The sequence below is a fragment of the Citrus sinensis genome, chromosome 1 (genome assembly GCF_022201045.2).
Source record: "Citrus sinensis cultivar Valencia sweet orange chromosome 1, DVS_A1.0, whole genome shotgun sequence".
Classification (NCBI taxonomy): domain Eukaryota; kingdom Viridiplantae; phylum Streptophyta; class Magnoliopsida; order Sapindales; family Rutaceae; genus Citrus; species Citrus sinensis.
Genome location: NC_068556.1, coordinates 22486538 through 22507392, shown reverse-complemented (window position 1 = coordinate 22507392; position 20855 = coordinate 22486538). Strand labels below are relative to the sequence as shown.

Genomic DNA, 20855 nt, shown 5'->3' with positions numbered 1-20855 from the left:
TCTATCATTCAATAAATAAGTGACACGTGATATTGAGACTCAATTTGAGATTCAAATGTTAGAATTCCTAACATTATTGTTAAATTTGTGTTAGCTTGATGCTCACCTTACAACTATAGTTCAGTTTCTAAGTTGCGGGCCTCACACCACAGCTCCTTATTTCAGATTTTAACTCATATAATTGTGCTATATAACTCGCCCATTAGACGGACTTTGTTAAAGTCCATGCCAAAAGTTATTAAACTGTGTAGTTTAATAACGTAATAACTGTAAAATCAATTAAACTGTATGATTTAATAATATAATTGCATTATATTATTAAACTACATAGTTTAATAATTTTTTCGGACTTAGACCATTTAAATTTGAGATTTTACGATGTTGCAAAAACCTAGAATTGGTAATGACTTGTGTGGAGTTGTCCCACCAATTTTAATAATGTTCTGTCATGTGGCAGAGTAAGGGTAAAAGCTTGTTTAGTCCTTATATTATGAGGTTAATGTCCATTTAGTCCCTATATTTTTAAAAACACCTCAAAACATCCCTGCTGCTAAATATTGACATTAATGCCATTATTTTTTCTTCTTTTTAACTTGCTTTTACAATATTACACTCTTACAATAATGTTTCTTTTTTGGATATTAATAAAAAATTAGATTATCAAATTAAACTCAAAAATAAAATAAAAATAAAAAATGTATATATTAATTTTTGTGGAAGCTCACGTATGTCTAAAAAATTACATTATCAATTTTTTTAGAAAAATTAATATTTTAACTCAAGAGAGTGTTCCACAAAAATTAATATATTTTTTTATTTTAATTTTATTTTTTGGTGTTAAACTGGTATTTTTTTTCTTTTCAATAATGTCTAAAAAAATTATTATAATAGGAAAATATTGTAAAAATAAGTTAAAATGAACAAAAGATAATGGTAAGAGTGTCAATAATTTAATAGTATGGATGGTTCGAGGTATTTTTAGAAATATAAAAACTAAAAAAATAATAATTTTAAAATATAGGAACTAAATAAATTTTTACCCGATAGAATAATGAGTTCTATTGTGGGATTAACAACTGGTCTCACAATGAGGTCTATTAAATTTAATGTTAAAAAATTAATAAATCTTACAATGAGATTCATTACTTTGTGATGTGACAGAACATTATTACGCTGAAGTCTGAACTATTAGTCCAACATGTTGAGTTCGTAGGACAATCCCATGAGTATTTTTTTTTCCAACTGTCACAAATGATGGTTTAAATATTTGGGGGAAAAAAAAGGTCACAAGATGTGAGGGAGAGGAAACTTCTCGAAAGATTCAATTAAAAATGATCCTGAGAAAGATAATTGAAGAGCAAAACAAATTAAAAGACAATTAGTTAGAAGATAAAACCAAATTGGGTAGGGAAATTGTTAACTGTAATTAAAGAACGCCATTGCTTGCAAAAGCATTTTGTCACGTTGTGTTCATCATATATTATGAATGTATGTATATTGTATGCATATGATAAAGAAGAATAGGCAATTCCTAAGGACGACCTTTGAACTCGGAAATGCCTCCAGTGATAGTTCTTTCACATGCATTAGGCAGTACATTGAGACTTTGAATTATGTGAATTATGTGACAACTAATTAACAAAAATGTGTTGATAACAACACAATCCATTTAATACTTACATCAAATTTGATAATAATACGATCCATTTGATAATTCAAAATTATTTATTCGTGTCGTAGACAAATTATGTCAAATTTTACTAACTATTATGTGTGACTAAGATTTCCTTTCTCGATTTACCCTAAAATATTCTCTTGGTTTACTTGCACAATAATTAACTTCTTAATGGATCATTAAAAAAATAATTTATTAATCAACACCTATTAGTGAGAGTAAAGTAAAAATTAATTTATTCCCTAGTGGATTCTTTTCTCCTTCTAAATATATATTCCCAATTCCTTATATATTTGGATGGGAGACTGGGAGTTGTCTTCTGTCCCACTAGTTTGTGGGTGAAGCTACGTACCATTCTTTCAAATTTCTAAGAAATGTATGAACATTAATGATATTGAATTAAGTTCTAATTATAAATATAGTATCAATTGTATCCCATAAAAAAGGAAAAATAAAAAAGTAGAGAGAACTATATGTAATGTTAAAATAATTAATTGTAAGTTATAACAATAGAAACAATGTTTTTTTTATTATTATTAATTTTTTTTATTAAAACCACCTTATGGTGGGGGGTAAGGTGGGACCGCCTTACCTAAAGATTATTGAAGAAAAGGAAAATACATGTGGAGGGAGACAGACCAAAACCTCTAAGTAAAGGAACAAACATAATCAATAAATGAAAAAAAATAGCAAAACATTATGAGAATAAATAAGAAAATAAAGATAATTAATTAATGCAAACGCTTAAAGAACTGCCTACGATACTTGTGACCAGTAACTAATATGAAATTTTTCCTCAAACTAAAGGAATGTGGACCAACAACACTGAAATCAGGATCAAGATCACACCCTCTAGAACCCTCAAGGTCAGTCCCAAAATAATCATTAGCTATAGAATTCCCATCAGAGCTAAACTCTTCATCCGACTGAAAAGGGAGATCTGTAGAATGGGAATTAAATCTCACAGTCATAGATCGAATATCCACCACTGTAGTTTGAAAAAAAGTAGTATCGGTGGAAGCCCTCTGAACACCCAGATCATCCCGAATAGAAGGAGGGTTAGCTACTTCAGTGCATCTCATATTATCTCTCAAAGCAGTAGCATTGGCTCGCTACTCAGGAACTAGATCAGACATTCAGAGCCATCTTCCACAGATTCCTGAGAAACAGGTGGCCGAGCATCTGCACCCTCACTACCACCGTGCCTCAAAGGTCAAACCTTCTCACAATGCACCCTTGGGTGCATAGCAACAGCAGATATAGGCGTTTTGCCTTTATCACGAGCAATTGTACCATGCACTTGGACAGCCTGCTGTTGGGGCTTTTGGAGCCCAAGATTGGTAACAAAACAAGCTTCAACAGAGTGCACAAGATGCTAACAAGAAGCACAATATAAACAAACACGCTGAAAAACGACATCCTGCCAAAAACCATCATCACCCTCACCAATCCACAGTCTGCGCAATACTGGTTGCAAAACATCATACTCAATCAAAACTCTAGCGACTAAGGGCCTATTAACAGCAGTAGTAGCATGGTCAACCTGTAAAGGTTTACTAATGGCATTAACAATATAAAATAAGGCATCTTTGCAATGAATAAAATACACTGGTAAATAAGGCAAAAAAACCCAGACAGGAACAACAGGAGATTTTCAGAGTACTGAAAAAAAGTAGACCGCTTGAAAATGCGCATAGACTTGCCACTAACATATCAACTCTGGCTAATCCAAATACGTGAGTAATCTTCTTTAAGCTGAAGCTTGATCAACACATGTCAATTATCTAGTAAAGAAATCTGCGCACAACCTTTCAAACCCAAAGAAATGAAAATTTTTAGAATCACATCCATAGATGGACGGCCAAATGAAAACTTACTGATAAGCGATAATTCGAAAGGCTCAGCCATGGTCTGGATTTCTGCAGCGGAAAAATAAACAACAAGTTCACCTCGAAACAATGAAACTGGCTTCACCGAAATTAAAGAGGTTTGAGGGCTAGAAAAAGCATCAACAAATGACTTAGGAGGCCGTAAGGCAGCATTGGGATTGAGGATAACTGCATGATTAATAACACAGGCATAGGAGGCTTTAGCAAATTGGTGGGCATGGCCTTGGTTTTGGAGAGAGTCACCGGTTTGGGCTTGTATTTGATTACTTTGGAATTGAAGAGGTGGGTTAAAATCACGAGGCTGAGCCTAATGTTGTATTTGGGTTCCATGGAGGGATCGATTTTATGCTTGTATTTGATTTTCTTGTGGGATTTGGCTTTGGGCTTGAAGAGTGGTGTTAAGGTTATAGGTTTACAAGATGGTGGATTTGGACTAGGGTTTCGGGCGTTGTGACTAGGGTGCTTTAGTGAATGGATTTGAAGTTGTACAGTAGCAGCTGTGGTTTGAACCGTTATAGACGATGGAGGCTGAGGGGGAGGCAGAGTAGGCAATGAAGGCAGCTAGGAGGTATTGTAATGGTGCAAAGGTGGTTGATGGGAAATGGTTATGATGGTCATGACGCCACTAGCAGTGGCTAAAAATTGGGCAACGAGGGAGTGGTATGTGTTTTGCAGTAGTAGGGACGTCATTGATAGCTGGTCTGTGTCGGGGTTAGTCAAGTGTGGAGGTTGTGGTAGGGAAAAGGTACTTGTGGCGTCTAAATGTGGCGGAGGGATTGTTGGATGGCAAAAAAACATGAAAAAGGATTGTTGTTATGGGGTTGTTGTGGCTATGTTAGTGGCTGCCGGATAGGGAAATGATTGCTTTCATGAAAGGGAGGTGTCCGCGGTGGTAAATCACCACCAACCGCCGCCGATGGGTCCAAGGGCTAGATTTTACATCTAGATCGCGTGCATGGCTTACGGTTCGAATGTGCATGTGGCTGAGATGATGGTTGTCTGGCCAGAGAAAGGTCACCAGTGGGATGAGGGAAAGCCGGCAGAGGCTGGACACCTCCATCGACAAGTGGTGGTGCCATGCCGGTGGCCAAAAGTTGCTCAATGGGTGGTCTCAAACATGAATATTTTTGGTGTATTACATAATTTCTTATTATTCCACAATTTTAATAAACATGCTAAAATTATATTTCAGAGAAATAAAAAGTGCTTTAAAATTGCAGCTGGTGTGGAAAAGAAGTTATAATCATGAAATAAAATTTAATAATGTATGGTAAATATGATTTTTTAATAATAATATTAAAAAAAATAAATATATTATAAAATTTTTTTTACCGTAAAAGTGATTGATTAAATCAAAATAATTTCAAGCTACAATAGCTAATACGGTATCTTTAAAATTATAGATGGCGGTCAATATCAGGGGGGCATAATACCTTCAAATTTAGTCGGCTCTCGTACTCCTGAGCATGTCGATAAACCAAAGAATGCGTCACATCATCTCTTAAAGCACCGTAAAGTCTACACGAAGGGTCATCAAGCACTCTCTTTAAATGTAAATTTTTCATGACAGGCAAAAGGTTTAAGAGAGCCCTTCAAAGAAAAATCCAAACTTGAGCAAGAACTTCCATACCCCACACAGCCTTCCAATTATATACCAATCCCCCTGTAGATGCACATAGAATCTCGCAGCTGAAGCGCCAAACGATAGCCAGACCAAGACGAATACTCACCATGATTATCATAATGCCATAAAACCTTATCCTCAGCCCGCCACGAAGGTAATTTAAGCTTTAGAATTTACTGAATATCCACATCAATAAAATATTATGTTAAAACAGCAACATTTTAGTAGTTTCCAGAAGAAATCAGCCTCTCCACACTCGAATCAACAGACAGCCATCGAGGTGATACAGCACATAAAGTAGAAGCCCGATGTATCCAGTTATTAGTATAAATCTCAATATCAAGACCACTACGCACAAGCCATCGGTTTCTTTTTTGTAACAGTTCTCTACCCCACAAAAATACTCTTCCAAATACATGTATGATGGGTTAGAACACAAACCAGCCTCATGAAAAGTATACCTTCGAAAGTACCTTGCTTTTATCATTCGCGCAACCAAGGAATCGTCATACATCAACAAAACGCCACCCCTGTTTAGCCAAAATGACTTGGTTAAAACACACCAAATCCCAGAAACCAAGCCCACCAAACTTTTTGGGATGGCTCATGCGACCCGACCCCATTCACTGAACCGGCCTTTGATGATCCGTTGATCTCCACTGAAATGCTATAAACCCCTCTGTTGAGAAGTGAACTGCAAATCTATGTTTGTAGTTGAAAACGACATGTTAGTCTTGGGTTTCAGGACTGGATGATGTGTCGGTTATGTGTCACAAATGAGATGTATGACAAGCCTGGAGCATCAGTCATTTGAATAAGTTAAGCACGTGATGTTGCACATACTTTACTTATTCTAAACGACTGAAGAAGGCTGCGTTTTGAGTAAGGCTTTTACACGTGTGCTGAAACCAGTTTGAAAGGCTGTTAATGCTGTTAAGATCAACGGGAAATTTTTGGGTTTTGTTAGCAACAAACCCAGGTCTGGTGAGCTGGTTTCTGGGGGTTGTTTCTAGGGCAATTCAGCCGTGTATATAAGTTGTCCTTGCTTCATTATTATATTCATTAGAGAGTGTGATAGTTTTCGAAACATCTTGTATCTTGTAAACACTGAATCAGTAAAGATTTCTTCCTCTCTTTCACAGTGGATGTAGGTCACTTGGTGGCTGAACCACTTTACTCATTTGTGTTGATTGTTCCTCTGTTTTTACTTTCTTTGATATCTGCAGTTCTTGCTAAGTTGTTCTACGTAGCGTTGGTTGATCTTGATTTGTTCTTTGAATAAAGCTAAGTCGAGTGGGTCTTGGGGGATTGAGATTGGTTTATTTGCTGGTCTTGATCCAACAAATTGGTATCAGAGCAGTCACTGCTTTCTTTAATCTTGGAAATGGGATCAGCTAGGCTTGAGGTGGAAAAATTCACAGGTGAAAATGACTTTCACATGTGGAAGCTTAAGATGAGAGCTCTACTAGTGCATCAAGGTTTGGATGAAGCTCTTGTTGAGGAATCATCTTCAAAGAAGCCAAGAAAGGTCTCTATTGAAGATCTACCTGATGTGCTGGACAGAGCTCATAGTGCTATAATCTTGAGCCTGGGTGATGGAGTACTTAGAGAAGTTGGTGGTGAGAAGACAACTACAGGGTTATGGAAGAAGCTTGAAGATTTATATACCAAGAAATCAATGGCTAAAAGATTAGCCACCAAGAAAAAATTGTACACGTTACAGATGGAAGAGGGGTCATCAATAACAGATCACATTGATGCCTTCAATAAGATCATTCTTGATCTTGAGGACATAAATGTAAAGATTGATGATGAAGATAAAGCAATGATCTTGTTGTGCTCATTACCAAGCTCCTTTGAACATCTGGTTGACACACTAATGTATGGGAGGCAGACCCTTACAATGGTAGATGTGAAGGAAACTTTAAGCTCTAAGGCTGCCACAAAAAGGGATTCAAGAGAGGCTGAAGGTTTAATGGCAAGAGGGAGATCTGAAAAGAAAGAGAGCAACAAGGGTAAGAAGAAATGATCTAAATCCAGGCCCAAGAACATGAAATGCTTCCACTGCCACAAGGAAGGCCATTTCAAGAAGGATTGCCCAGAAAAGAAAAATAAGCCAAAAGATACAAGGGAGAAAACTGGAGTTGCTGCTGTTGCTTCAGAAAGTCAAGAATATGATGGATATGACTCAGCTAGTGTTCTACTTGTGACTGATGACCAAACCAGAGGTAATTGGGTTCTAGATTCTGGTTGATCCTTTCACATGTGCCCCAATAAAAACTTGTTCCTTAACTATGAAGCCTATGATGGAGGAGTAGTAGTAATGGGAAATGATGCAATATGTAAGGTAGTTGGTAAAGGCATAATAAAACTAAAAATGTTAGATGGTATGACCAGGGAGTTAGCTAATGTTAGACATGTACCTGACCTGAAGAGGAATCTAATCTCCTTAGGCATGCTAGATAAAATGGGTTGTCTTGTTAAGCTGGAATCAGATACCTTAAAGGTGATGAGAGGGTCAATGGTATTAATGAAAGGAAGCCTAAGCAATGGCATGTATGTGCTTCAAGGTATAACAATTACATGGGCTGTTGGGGTCTCAAACCAGAGTCTAGATAAAACAATGATGTGGCACTTAAGGTTAGGTCATATGAGTGAAAGAGGGCTGAGGGAACTGTCAAAGCAAGGAGTCTTAGGGAAGGACAAAATAGAGACTTTAAGGTTTTGTGAAGAATGTGTATTAGGCAAGTCTTCAAGAGTAAAATTCAGTACTGGAGTCCATAACTCAAAGGGAACCCTAGACTATATCCATGCTGATCTGTGGGGACCTGCACAGATAGCATCCTTAGGTGGAGCTAGATACTTCATGTCTCTAATAGATGACTTTTCAAGGATGGTATGGGTTTATGTGTTAAAAAACAAAGATGATTCTTTTGAGAAATTCAAAATATGGAAAACCTTGGTTGAAACACAAACCAACAGAAAAGTTAGAAAGTTGAGAACTGACAATGGATTAGAGTTTTGCAATAAGATGTTTGATGATTTGTGTGCTGAAAATGGGGTTGTGAGGCACAAAACAGTGAGACATACACCTCAGCAAAATGGATTAGCTGAGAGGAAGAATAGAACCTTGATGGATAAGGAAAGGTGCATGCTTATTCAATCAAAATTACCTATGTCATTATGGGTAGAGACCCTATCCACTGCCTGTTACATTGTTAACAGGAGTCCATCTTCTAGAATCAACTTTAGAACTCCAATTGAGCTTTGGACAGGTAAACCAACTGACTATTCAAACTTAAGGGTATTTGGATGCCCTGCATATGCTCACACAAAGCAAGGGAAGCTAGAGCCTAGAGCTCTTAAGGGTGTGTTTATTGGCTATCCAGAAGGGGTAAAGGGATATAAACTCTGGTGCACTGATTTCAAGCCACCAAAAGCCATAATCAGCAGAGATGTGGTCTTTAATGAAGCTGAAGTATGCAAACACTTAGAAGCTTCAAAGACTAAATCCAACCACCACATGAGTGAGAACCACAAGTCTTAGTTTGAGGTGGAGTCATCAACTACAGCTGCAAAAAGAAGGACCATTGTTGAATCAGAATCTGAGGCTGAGAAGAATATGTCTGAATCAGAAGTTGAATCTGAAGATGATCAAGGTGACAGGAGTTATCAACTTGTAAGAGACAGGGAAAGAAGGATTATAAGACTACCTAAGAGATATGCACATGCAGACCTGATTGCATTTGCATTAACAGCAACACATGAACTTGACACAGATGAACCAAAAACATACTCAGAAGCTGTAAAAAGAAATGAATCAGAAAAATGGAAGGCTGCTATGAATGAGGAGATGCAGTCACTGTTCAAGAATCACACTTGGACCTTAATTGAAAAACCACCAAACAAGAAGGTAGTTGGTTGTAAGTGGGTTTACAAGGTTAAAGATGGTATACCAGAAGTTGAGCCAAAGAGATACAAAGCCAGGCTTGTAGCCAAAGAGATACAAAGCCAGGCTTGTAGCCAAAGAGATACAAAGCCAGGCTTGTAGCCAAAGGCTTCACACAAAAGGAAGGGGTAGATTATACAGAAATATTCTCTCTTGTAGTAAGGCATACCTCTTTGAGGATCTTGCTAGCACTTGTAGCAGTAGAAAACATGCATCTTGAGCAGATGGATGTTAAGACTGCTTTTCTTCATGGTGAGTTGAATGAAATGATTGTGATAAAACAACCAGAAGAATATGTAGATCCAAGAAGACCTGATCATGTGTGTCATCTCAGAAAATCCTTATATGGGCTTAAGCAATCCCCAAGACAATGGTACTTGAGGTTTGACAGGTTTATGCTTGAAAACAGTTTTCAGAGGTGCCCTTTTGATTGCTGTGTGTATCATAAGGGTGTGGGAGATGACAGTGTGATTTATTTGTTGCTATATGTTGATGACATGCTGATAGCATGTAAAAATATGGATCAGATAAATAAACTAAAACAACAGCTGAGGGGTTCATTTGATATCAAGGATCTTGGTAAAACAAAGAAGATCTTTGATGTTGAGTTGATTAGAGATAGAAGGAATGGCACCCTGATTCTATCACAGCAGAACTACATCAGAAAAGTGCTTGAGAGGTTTGAAATGGGAAAAGCCAAGCCAATTCAGACTCCACTGCCAGCTCATTTCAAATTGTCATCACAACAGTGTCCAAAAACTGATGCTGAAAGATCTGAAGCTAGCTCAATTCCATATTCAAGTGCAGTAGGGTGTCTGATGTATGCAATGGTCCTGACTAGACCTGATTTGTCCTATGCAGTGAGTGCAGTAAGCAGATATATGGCAAATCTAGGGAAAGAACATTGGAGGGCTGTGATGTGGATTTTGAGGTACCTTAATGGCACCATAAACCATGGTTTGATATATGGGACTGATAAAAAGAAGGAGATCAATGTAGAAGGTTTTGTGGATTCAGACTATGCTGGAGACCTTGCTAAGAGGAGGTCATTGACTGGATATCTGTTCAGACTGAGTGGGTGCACTATAAGTTGGAAAGCTTCTTTGTAGAATGTTGTTGCTTTGTCAACAACTGAAGCCGAGTACACTGCTGCAGCAGATGCCATAAAAGAAGCTATTTGGCTTAAAGGAATAGTGACTGACCTAGGGTATGAACAGAGGCAAATAACAGTTCACTATGATAGTCAGAGTGCTATCTGTTTAAACAAAAACCAAATACACCATGAGAAGACCAAACACATTGACATCAAGCTTCATTTTGTCAGGCTGGAAGTGTCAAAAGGAGTGGTAAAACTGGTGAAAATACACACTGATGACAATGTGGTAGACATGTTAACCAAAGCTTTACCTGGTGCCAAGTTTGAGTTCTGTGTGAACTCAGCCGGTGTCTGCAGGATCTAAGCTGCAGCGATTATGGTGATGGAGGGAAAAAGAGAAGTTGCAGATTTGGTTCAAGGTGGAGAATGTTGAGAAGTGAACTGCAAATCTATGTTTGTAGTTGAAAACGACATGTTAGTTTTGGGTTTCAGGACTGGATGATGTGTCGATTATGTGTCACAAATGAGATGTATGACAAGCCTGGAGCATCAATCATTTGAATAAGTTAAGCACGTGATGTTGCACATGCTTTACTTATTCTAAACGACTGAAGAAGGCTGGGTTTTGAGTAAGGCTTTTACACGTGTGCGGAAACCAGTTTGAAAGGCTGTTAATGCTGTTAAGATCAGCGGGAAATTTCTGGGTTTTGTTAGCAACAAACCCAGGTCTGGTGAGCTGGTTTTTGGGGGTTGTTTTTAGGGCAATTCAGCCGTGTATATAAGCTGTCCTTGCTTCATTATTATATTCATTAGAGAGTGTGATAGTTTTCGAAACATCTTGTATCTTGTAAACACTGAATCTGTAAAGATTTCTTCCTCTCTTTCACAGTGGATGTAGGTCACTTGGTGGCTGAACCACTTTACTCATTTGTGTTGATTGTTCCTCTATTTTTACTTTCTTTGATATCTGCAGTTCTTGCTAAGTTGTTCTACATAGCGTTGGTTGATCTTGATTTGTTCTTTGATTAAAGCTAAGTCGAGTGGGTCTTGGGGGATTGAGATTGGTTTATTTGCTGATCTTGATCCAACACCCTCAATTGTCTGGACTACAGACCGACTCTCAACAAAGTGCTCTCTACCAGGACTGTCAAGGTCTTTAACCCTTCTGCTGCCGAATGTCCACTTTTGGTTATCTGTGATATTCAGATCGTCTCTTTGATTGTTGTACGTGTAGAAAAGAAAAAAAAAATGATTGTTCTTGTAAATTAACCTGGTGGCGTTTCCCCGTCCCAAATAACTTGGTTAGTTTCACAACTCATTGTGTTCTCATTACCTAAATGGCATCGTAGTTAAATGTATTATGTGTATCCAAGTTGCCCGGTTGAACAGGTTCAACAATGACGCATTCATATTTTTTTATCATTACATATTACGACTTCAGAGAAGAATTGCAAAGCCTTGAATTTCAAAATTACTGAAACTATTGTCTCTGGATATATAAATGGAACTCCTTGGCAGGCCAAACCGAAGTTTTTCTTCGAATATTCATGAGAATTTCACCATTCTCGATAAAAAGGTAAGGTTCAAATCTAAGGCTTTCTTGGTTCTTGCCCTTCTTGTTTGCATCATCTTGGTTATCACCAGGTGAATTTTTTGCTGTGATTGGTTTAATCAAAGCGGAGAATGAAGTTCTTATAAATGAATCCCCATCCATACCTCAACCGATTTGAAACTTGAGTACATGCACAGATAAATTTAACCTAACTTTTCCGAAATTCAATTTGCGGCAGTGAGAGCATTGATCATTTAACTTCACTTTAATAACATGGTGAATATATGAGAGTAAATTTAACACATATATATGTTCAAAATTATACCCATCAAGGAAAGTAAAGTATATATAAACATGGCATAACTGATACCTACATAAACATATAATTTCATATTAATTTGTAAATCTCTTTCTCTACATAATCGAACAGGCATTCGGATTCTCATCACTGAACATCATTAGCACTTCATCGTTATATTTACAACAATCAAACAATATTGCAAGATCTTCGTTTGTTTTATCAAGTAATGCTCTATAAGAGTCCTCATTTTCTTCATTATTGCGACAACCTTTTGGTGATTCTTCGTTATTATTATTATTATCTACGATCTCCACTTTCTTGCCCGTCTTTTTCTTTAGTTTTTTCAACACTTTCTGCGGATCAATCCGCCCCGTTACTACAACTCTATGTTTGTTCATATCTGTTGTAAATTTCTCCACCCCTAATCAACAGAAAAATTGTCACAGGTGTTCGTCAGATATAATGTGAATGTATGTATATTATACGTATATATATGATAAAGAATAAAAAGTGTGGGTACCTTTGAACTTGGAAATGGCTCTAGCAACAGTTCTTTCGCATGCATTACAATACATTGAGACTTTGAATTCTGCAACAACTAACTGCACGTACGTGTAAAGAGTCATAAAAAAAAGTTTGTTAATTATTATTGTTTCATCCTTATGAGTGATTAATTCACGTTTAACGTATAAACAAATAGAAAATCATACTTTGAGTTCCTCATGTTTCTTCTTCTTGCCCATTGATACTGTTGAAATAATGAAGGCGATTGATGAATGAAAATTTTCGCTCCAAGAGGGGGTAGTTTATTATTATATTTGTAGGTTAAAAAGGCAGTTACTAGGAGACAATTTGAATGACAAAGATCACATAAATTTTGTTTTTACCGCAAATCGCTCAAACCAATCGAGGTGTGTCGGATCAAACATTCCCTTCCCTGATTTGCCCATCAGAGCGAATAACTGCCAATGATTAATTCATTCCAATAGGATCATCAAATAGTATAAATAATTGTACATGTAATCAATCAATTTTAAAATAAGTACCAGATGGGAAGAATTTATTGGATGAGTGTAGTAATTATGAGCCTGTACCTCACGTAAGACTAACTAAATTAATTAACCCCTCAAAAGTTCTCTTCATTATTAAGCAAGAACTTTTTTCTCTATAATAGTTAAGCATAGTGAACCCTAAAAGGCAGTTACACGTAACAACTAAAAAAGTATATGTGTGTATATTTGCTTATAGTTTCACTTCGGACTTTTACGAGGAAGGTAACAGCATCGCAAGCAGCCAAAGAGAGAATGTCAACAAATGAAACGATTCCGGGGCAAATCCCAATCCCATCCTTCTCAGCTGGAGTATTATTGACTGCATCCAGCAATAAGAACCGTTACAAGCTTCTCCGCGGCTTTGCAACTTCTCGCGTAAAAGCTTATACTCAATCCGTGTGCTTTTGCATTGTAAAACCCTAGCAACTCCAAGAAAAAGTAGAGAAACAAAGAGAACCGACAAGCTATTTCTAGCTGCCTTCATTCTTCCAGCAAATGAAAGGAGAAAGGAAATACTTAATTAAGCAGCTAGAATAAGTAGAATGAGAATGTATAAGAAGGGATAAGGCCACTGTGGCTAAAAGAGCAAGAGCACATCCATTTTATAAGCAAGCAAAATCAACTACACGCATGGAAGACCAATCTCTGTTGAAGTTGAAGAATTTAAAAAAATACCACAACTGGTTCTTAATCTTAGCTTGTGATTGTGGGTTTTGTCAAACTTCCGTGACACATATGTTTATTCCTCTAAATTCAAAATCATATCCGATATGATATTATCTTTTATTTGTTTAATGGCTTGGATTTTCTTTCTTGAAGATAACTGTAATATTAGACTAATTACAAAAATAAAGTGGCTCGATATGAAATGGGCAATTCGTAGCCGTAGGATTAATGAATCAAGAGAAAAAAGCGCAAATTCGACGCCTTTGAATTCTGACATTGCTATAATATTGAATAATTATAAGGTCAGATATCTGAATTTCAGAAAAATACATGCATGGCATTTGTTATAGGTAATTAGGCTCATGTTTGGGATTGAAGTGTCGTAACTTTTAAGGTACAACTGTTGTGAAAAAAAATTATGACTATGAAACAAAAGTTAATAGTATGTAGTAAATATAAATTTTAAATAATAATTATGATAAAATTATTAAAGATAAAATAGATTTTCTATCAAACAAATGAGAAATCATATCAATGTATCTTTCAAATTATAGCAGTTAGTATTTACCAAACACTTTAGTGCTACAACTTTTAAGATACAGCTACACAAACTCAATCCCAAACACACCCTAAGTTCATTCAAATGGAAAGTTAATAGGCGATTAAATTAACGACGGAATCTAATGATGACCCACAAGTCAACTAATAACAATGGATGATCATTTGAAATTTGGATAGGGATCGATCAAATCAAATAATAATAATAAAAGGAATATTATTACTTAATTGTTGTGAAGCGATCACTTGATAATCAGGTAAGTGAGGAAAGCTCAAAGCTGCAGGGTATGTGATTTAAGATACTAAAAGACCAAAAAGCCCCATTTGATGGTGAAGTATATGTTCCCATCAATGTATTGAACTTATGCATTTAATAATATACATGTATATCCAGATGCATCAAGGGTGGAAAACGCCGCTTGGCGCCATATATGTTTTCTTTTTGTTATAGATTAAAAAATAACACTTGATTTGTCTGACTTTCAAAGATTGACCGCAAATCTTAGTACACAAAGACCAACAAATTTTAATTATGTGTATATTGTAAATTAAGGTTCTTTGTTTTATGTCCCTTTTGTTATTGAGGTATTCTAACTTTTAACCTTCGACTGCTGTGAAAAAAAAGTTATAACTATAAAATAAAAATTAATAATATGTAGTCAACGTAACCCTTAAATAATAATTTTGATAAAAATTATTAAAAATATTAAAAGTTTTTCATCATAAAGTGGTTGATCAAATCAATTTAAATTTAAATTACAGCAGTTAGTATTTACCAAACACTTTACTATTGTAACTTGTAAGTTATAGCTACCCAATATCAACACCAAATGAGGCCTCAATAAACAATCTTTGTCCACAAATGTCGATGGAGTATATATATTCTCAAAGTTTGAAAATACATCTTATTAATAGGTAGTTTAATCTTAGTGGATTTATGATCGTAAATATATCAATATTAAAAAAAGAGAGCTTATTTTAGTAATTCGATGATATTGAAGCTCTATATGGTTTTTTTTTTTTTTCGTCTTGTAAGTTCTTATCTTAGGCATTGAAAGACAGAACGTCAGATTTTTAGGGAAAATGACACAGAGACCCCTAATGTTTGAATAAGGGACATAAAACCCCTTAATGTTTCAAAAAAGACACTCAGACCCCAATTGACTAACGGAAACCGTTTGTTTTAACAGAAATTCTAAATTTAAAGTGCAATTACCATTATACCCTTATAGCATATTAAAAACTAATTGTTCATTGTTTCAAAACCCGAGCACAAGCAGCAGCCAAACACGAGCACAACCAGCAGCCAAACGCGAGCACAACCAGCAGCCAAAAGCGAGCACAACCAGCAACTAAACGCGAGCACAACCAGCAGCCAAAAGCGAGCACAACCAGCAACCAAACGCGAGCACAACCAGCAGCCAAACGCGAGCACAAGTAGCAGCCAAACGCGAGCAATTCCAGCAGCCAAACGCGAGCAGTTCCAACATCCAAACGCGAGATTTCAGCAGTTCCAACAGCACAAGTAGCAGCCAAACGTCGATCGACAGCAGATCCGGCAACTAGACTCGGTCTCGATCCACGCACGAGCAGTTCCAGCAGCTTCCGGTAGCGTGAGCAGCAACTTCCGGCAGCCCCAGCAGCGTTCGGCGAGGCAAACCGTGAGTGTGTTAAAAGATTTGTCTGAAATCAGTGTGTGTGTGTGTGGGGTTTGTTTGTGTGTGTGATGCGTGTGTGGGTTTTTAGTCAATTCACTTGTTTTTAATTTGTAATTACGATTTTAACCTTTTAATGATTTAACGGAACGATTTTCGTTAGTCAATTGGGGTTTGAGTGTCTTTTTTGAAACATTAAGGGGTTTTATGTCCCTTATTCAAACGTTAGGGGTGTCTGTGTCCTTTACCCAGATTTTTATTTTATTAAGATTTCCAAATTAAGTTGTAATTGATTAATCATTGCTATGAAAACTTTTTTCAGTGAAACATCAAGACATTTATCCATCCTTAAATGGAAAATCACAATGGACCCCTCGAAGTTGTTGACATAATTCAGCCATTAAAACTTAAAAAGGCCCATAATTCGAACATCAAGACATAATTCGAACCTCTATCACTGGACCGTTGATTGGTTATCGGAATTTATTAAAAAAAAATTAAATAAGTAAAAAGAAATTAAGGTTTACTTTTTATAATTAAAAAAATTAGAGTTCTGCTATTTGTCCTGGATCAAATCTCGAAAATTAAATCAAAACGACGTCGTTTCCTCTTTTTCATAAAACGCTACCGTTTCACCCTAGCAAAAGCAAATGTTCCTCTCCTCTTCGTCTTCCCCTCTTCATTATGTATGAAGTGGTGGGTGATGACTTTCTCACATCTCAGTTTGACTTGCCTATAAATACTAAACCCAAACTGGCTTCCAAAAAACACTCCATCAACCTCTCTCTTCACAACTTATTTCCACCTCAAAAGCTAAAATATTTTCTCTCTTGGTTTCTCCTTGTTTACAATATATTCATGGATCGTTTTGGTGCTTTTGCCATCATTTTCTTTGTCGTGTTTACTTCGTCTGTGCCATCTTTAGAAGCAAGAAAGCTCTTAAACACAGAGAAGATCGATAGCAACAGCAAGAAAGTTTCATCTTTGTTTGTGAATTTGGTTTTGAGTGCTCTTACAAAGGGAAAAGAAATTCGAAAAGAAATTTTAATACAAACTTGACAACAAAAATTTCACAGAAATTTGTAATCAAAACTGAAACTTCGAAAATTTGAAGATTCGTACCTTAGCTTGTGCAAATGCCGAAACTTAGTCTTATGTCAGAAAATTTTAACAACTACTGAAAAATTGAAGAGGAAGAACTTAAACGGCTGCTGAAAAATCGAAGAAGAAGAGCTTAAACAGCTGCGCTGAAAAATCGAAGAGGAAGAGATAAGGGTAGCTGTTTCTCTACATAGAGTAGCTGTTTCTCTACGTTTTTTTTCTGTTTTAATTGGTTTTGTTTTTACTAGGCTGAAACAACTACGTTTTATGAAAGCAAAAAGAAAAAAAATTCAAAACGATGTCGTTTTGAAATAATTTGGGATTTGACCCGAAAAAAGTAGCATTTTCCAAAAAATTAAGTTAAAATCTCCAAATCAGAAAGAATCGCACGTCCCTTCATGCGATGACGTGGCAACATCTACAGCGTAGAAGCCGCTTTCTCTAAGAAGTCTCCAGCCTTTAATATCCAGCAGTGCTGTCTGAATTTTAAAATCAGAAAATTGAAAGCGAAAAAAAAAATGCCAGCGTCATCAACAGCAAGACTTGCATTTCGGATAGCAACGGCGGTGATCGTGATCCTGGTACTGTTCTACGTCGGCCGGCCACTTTACTGGAAAATCTCTGCTACCGTTCAAGAGATCCGTGAAAACAAACAAACTGTTAAACAAGGTTTAAATTACATTAAATTGCTTCCAGTTTCAATCTCAGATTGCTAATTAAGCACGTTTTAAACTTGTTCAATTGAATCCTCCTTGCCTCGCAGGTATAACTCAGATTGTTTACGAGGCGCAGAAAACGATGGGGTGGTGGCACGATGAGTCGGATTTAGGAGCGCGTGAATATCGGACGAAAAGAGTCGTTGACACTCGTAGGCTTCTCTTTTAGGGTATTGTCATGATTAGATCTTGAGTAATTTTGTTAATCGGATTGCTAATTATGCTAGTGATCAAAACTTTTAATTAGAGTGATTAATGGGATTTGTACTGTAGTTGGGTTTCAATTCGACTTATAATCTGTTGAAAATAAAATTACTTGTTTTAAATCATGATCAGCTTGGCTATAAAAAAAATGTGCATTCAATGAGTAATTTAGTTGATGTAGATTGCTCAAGGCCGCTCGAGAAAATTCAATTGTTTAGGTTTCAGATATTATTCTGTGAGTGAAACAGTTTAAATGCTTTTTGAGTTTGTCAGCAGAAGAGAGTTGCATTTAGATGTTAGCGCCAATGGAAAGTTGGTTAAGAATGCATATTGCTGTTATATTAGCCTGCCGGTGCTGCATTTGTTATTCAGACTTGAGCTACTGTGTGGGTATTACAAGATTTCTTTTTCAATCCGTGGGATGGCTTGACCATCGGTAACCTTTAGCCATCTGTTTAGGCTTTTGATAATGCTTGTTTTTCTCTGTTTTTGTGGTCGCAAGAAGCGTCCTCGCAGATGTTCAGCAGAAAATAGGACACTTCTATGGTGCTTTTTTAATTTTCATACATTTTTCCATACTGCCATTTGCTGGGTTCTCATAAACCCTGGATCCTTTATCGCCCTAATCCTGTTTAGCTATTGTGAGCTGTTTATGTTCTCCCTTATTCCTCAGCCAAGTGGCTTCCATATTTTTGGATGAGTTTTCATTTTTGTGTTCCAATTTGCAAGTGCACAGTCAAATACTAGCCTTAAATTACAGATTTGAGTGGGAAATATTCATCTATCTTACTAGATATGTTGACTTGAGTTCAAATTTAGTCTATAAGTCCTTTCAGTTTGTAAATTTATACCCCACTAGTTAACCCCGTTGCAGATTTTTTTTTCCCTCAACTATGATTCCTCTCAACTCTCGACAAATGGTTATGGTCGTAGGGGTTGACTCTTCAGCTGAGTTTCAATAATCTTAGTTTTGAATCGGACAGGATTTTAATTATGGGTTTAACCGACGATCGGCTAATTCAAAAGCGGCTTTCCTCGTATTCTTGTTGAAAGAAATTAAGTTACTTATGGGCTTTTCCTTTTTTGTTCGGGGGCTCATTTTGGTTGAATTCCTGGCTTTAATACAAGTATCGATGTAGCGACTGCCTGACTTTGTTTTTTTCAAACTTTGAATGCAATGCAGAGTCTCCTCCATTAGACAGAGATCCGTTGGGTTGAATTCTATTATTCTCCAGTAATCTTCTCGTAAATCAAGATCTTTCTACAACTTAATGAAAGCAAGCCAATTTATCAATTGAATACTGAGTTTTTGTTCTTCTACACCGCGTTAATGTTTGGTTTAGCAGATTGTTTGAAGTCAGAAGTGTGGATTAGAATCAAATGATCCGTATGTCAACATAGCCTCTTTTACCTTCTCGTTGTTGCCATCAGCTTCAGGAGGAATTTAGGATCTAATTACGTAACTCAGGACGCCGTTGGAAGTGTTTCTTATAACAGTATTGATAGAGCCACAACCGTCTTGTACAAACAAGTGCGTATGAACTGACGAAGCATGAGGAGATTAATTATATAAAATCATCATGGGTCTATAATAATTAAAAAAGTAATCGTTATCACTTTTCATCCAATCTCTTCTTGCCACACCAGTTTGTATATATTAGTTTGTACAACATAGTTCGTGGTCCTATCATTATAGTTTTTATAATGTTAAAAGAGCACTGTCGGATAGTCAAAACTCTAATTTACCTGAAGTGCAAGACAAACGAAGAAGTTGGTAAATCAAAGGCTTTTAGGTTTCTAACAATCAAGCGCTGTGTGGATCGTTTTTGTTAAAAGAAACTATAACGAGAAAGTTCGAACTTCCAAGGAAAACAATTGGAAGTTTGGGCTAAGCCCACCGGACTCAAAGTTTGAGTATTGGGCTTCTAGTATTGCAGTCCAATTCCTACGCAGCCCAATTGCCTTTAGCCCGTTATGAATTTTCCAATAACACGCCCAAGATTTCTTTCAACCTCCTTTCACATGAAGGAGAAGAAAAATGGTTTACTATCTAGTTGACAGAGTGGTTTTCTTCTTCTTCTTATTATTTTAAAGGTAAGGGGTAGACAAACTCAAATACAGTTTTTATCCCTCTTACTACCCTTAAGAATCGAATTCGTGTTTTGATAGAATCTACAACTTCATTGCAACCAACCCAACTACGCCCTTAGGGCTAGTGGTTTCCTTATTTATATATTGTTTGTTTTAATGTTTTAATAGTAATTGATTACCCAAAAGAATATTCTAAACTATTAAAATGCAGTGAATATAGGCAATTGATTGAGAGATAGAGAGAGTATTAGGTGAAGATTCTTTTGCAGACGTTTAAAGGAAGAGCCAATCTAAGCTTAGCAATGGAAACACTTTCCAAATTTCCTTTTTCCATCATTTCCTTTACTTTCTATCGATTAAGTTACCAATAAAATGATTGACCTCATATAAAGGGTAAAGGCCCCACTCTCTTTCATTCATCACCCACCAAAACTCCCTAAAAGCAACAATTCGATGATGATGATGATGATCCCACTTGTGGCATGGAGATGAGATGACATTTGTGCTCACTTCCATTCGATCCACAACTTCAATATCATATTACCTGCTTGCATAAATAATTGATTTTCCAACTTCTATTATTGATTGTTGGAAGAATTGGCCTTGGCTTGTGCTACTACCATATAGGTCGTTGATTCTAATTATGATGGATTGAATGGATATGAAATAAATAATTGATCCTCCGACTTCTATTATTGATTGGTTGTAATTTTGGTCAAAGAAATG

General features: G+C 36.4%; 1 protein-coding gene across 1 annotated transcript; it reads left to right on the top strand.

Annotated features, from left to right (window-relative positions):
• The first annotated feature begins 17599 nt into the window (after positions 1 to 17599).
• On the top strand, positions 17600 to 18163 carry LOC102624728 (uncharacterized). The gene is made up of 2 exons (XM_006489138.4): positions 17600 to 17787; positions 17882 to 18163. Exons 1-2 carry the CDS (start codon positions 17637 to 17639, stop codon positions 18001 to 18003), a joined length of 273 nt encoding a protein of 90 aa, XP_006489201.1. The 5' UTR covers positions 17600 to 17636; the 3' UTR covers positions 18004 to 18163.
• The last annotated feature ends 2692 nt before the right edge of the window (positions 18164 to 20855 follow it).

Coding starts and splice junctions, on each gene's coding strand:
- LOC102624728 (XM_006489138.4), top strand. CDS start 17,637: ATGCCAGCGTCATCAACAGCAAGACTTGCATTTCGGATAGCAACGGCG. Junction 17,788..17,881: donor CAAACAAACTGTTAAACAAG/GTTTAAATTACA, acceptor CTTGCCTCGCAG/GTATAACTCAGATTGTTTAC.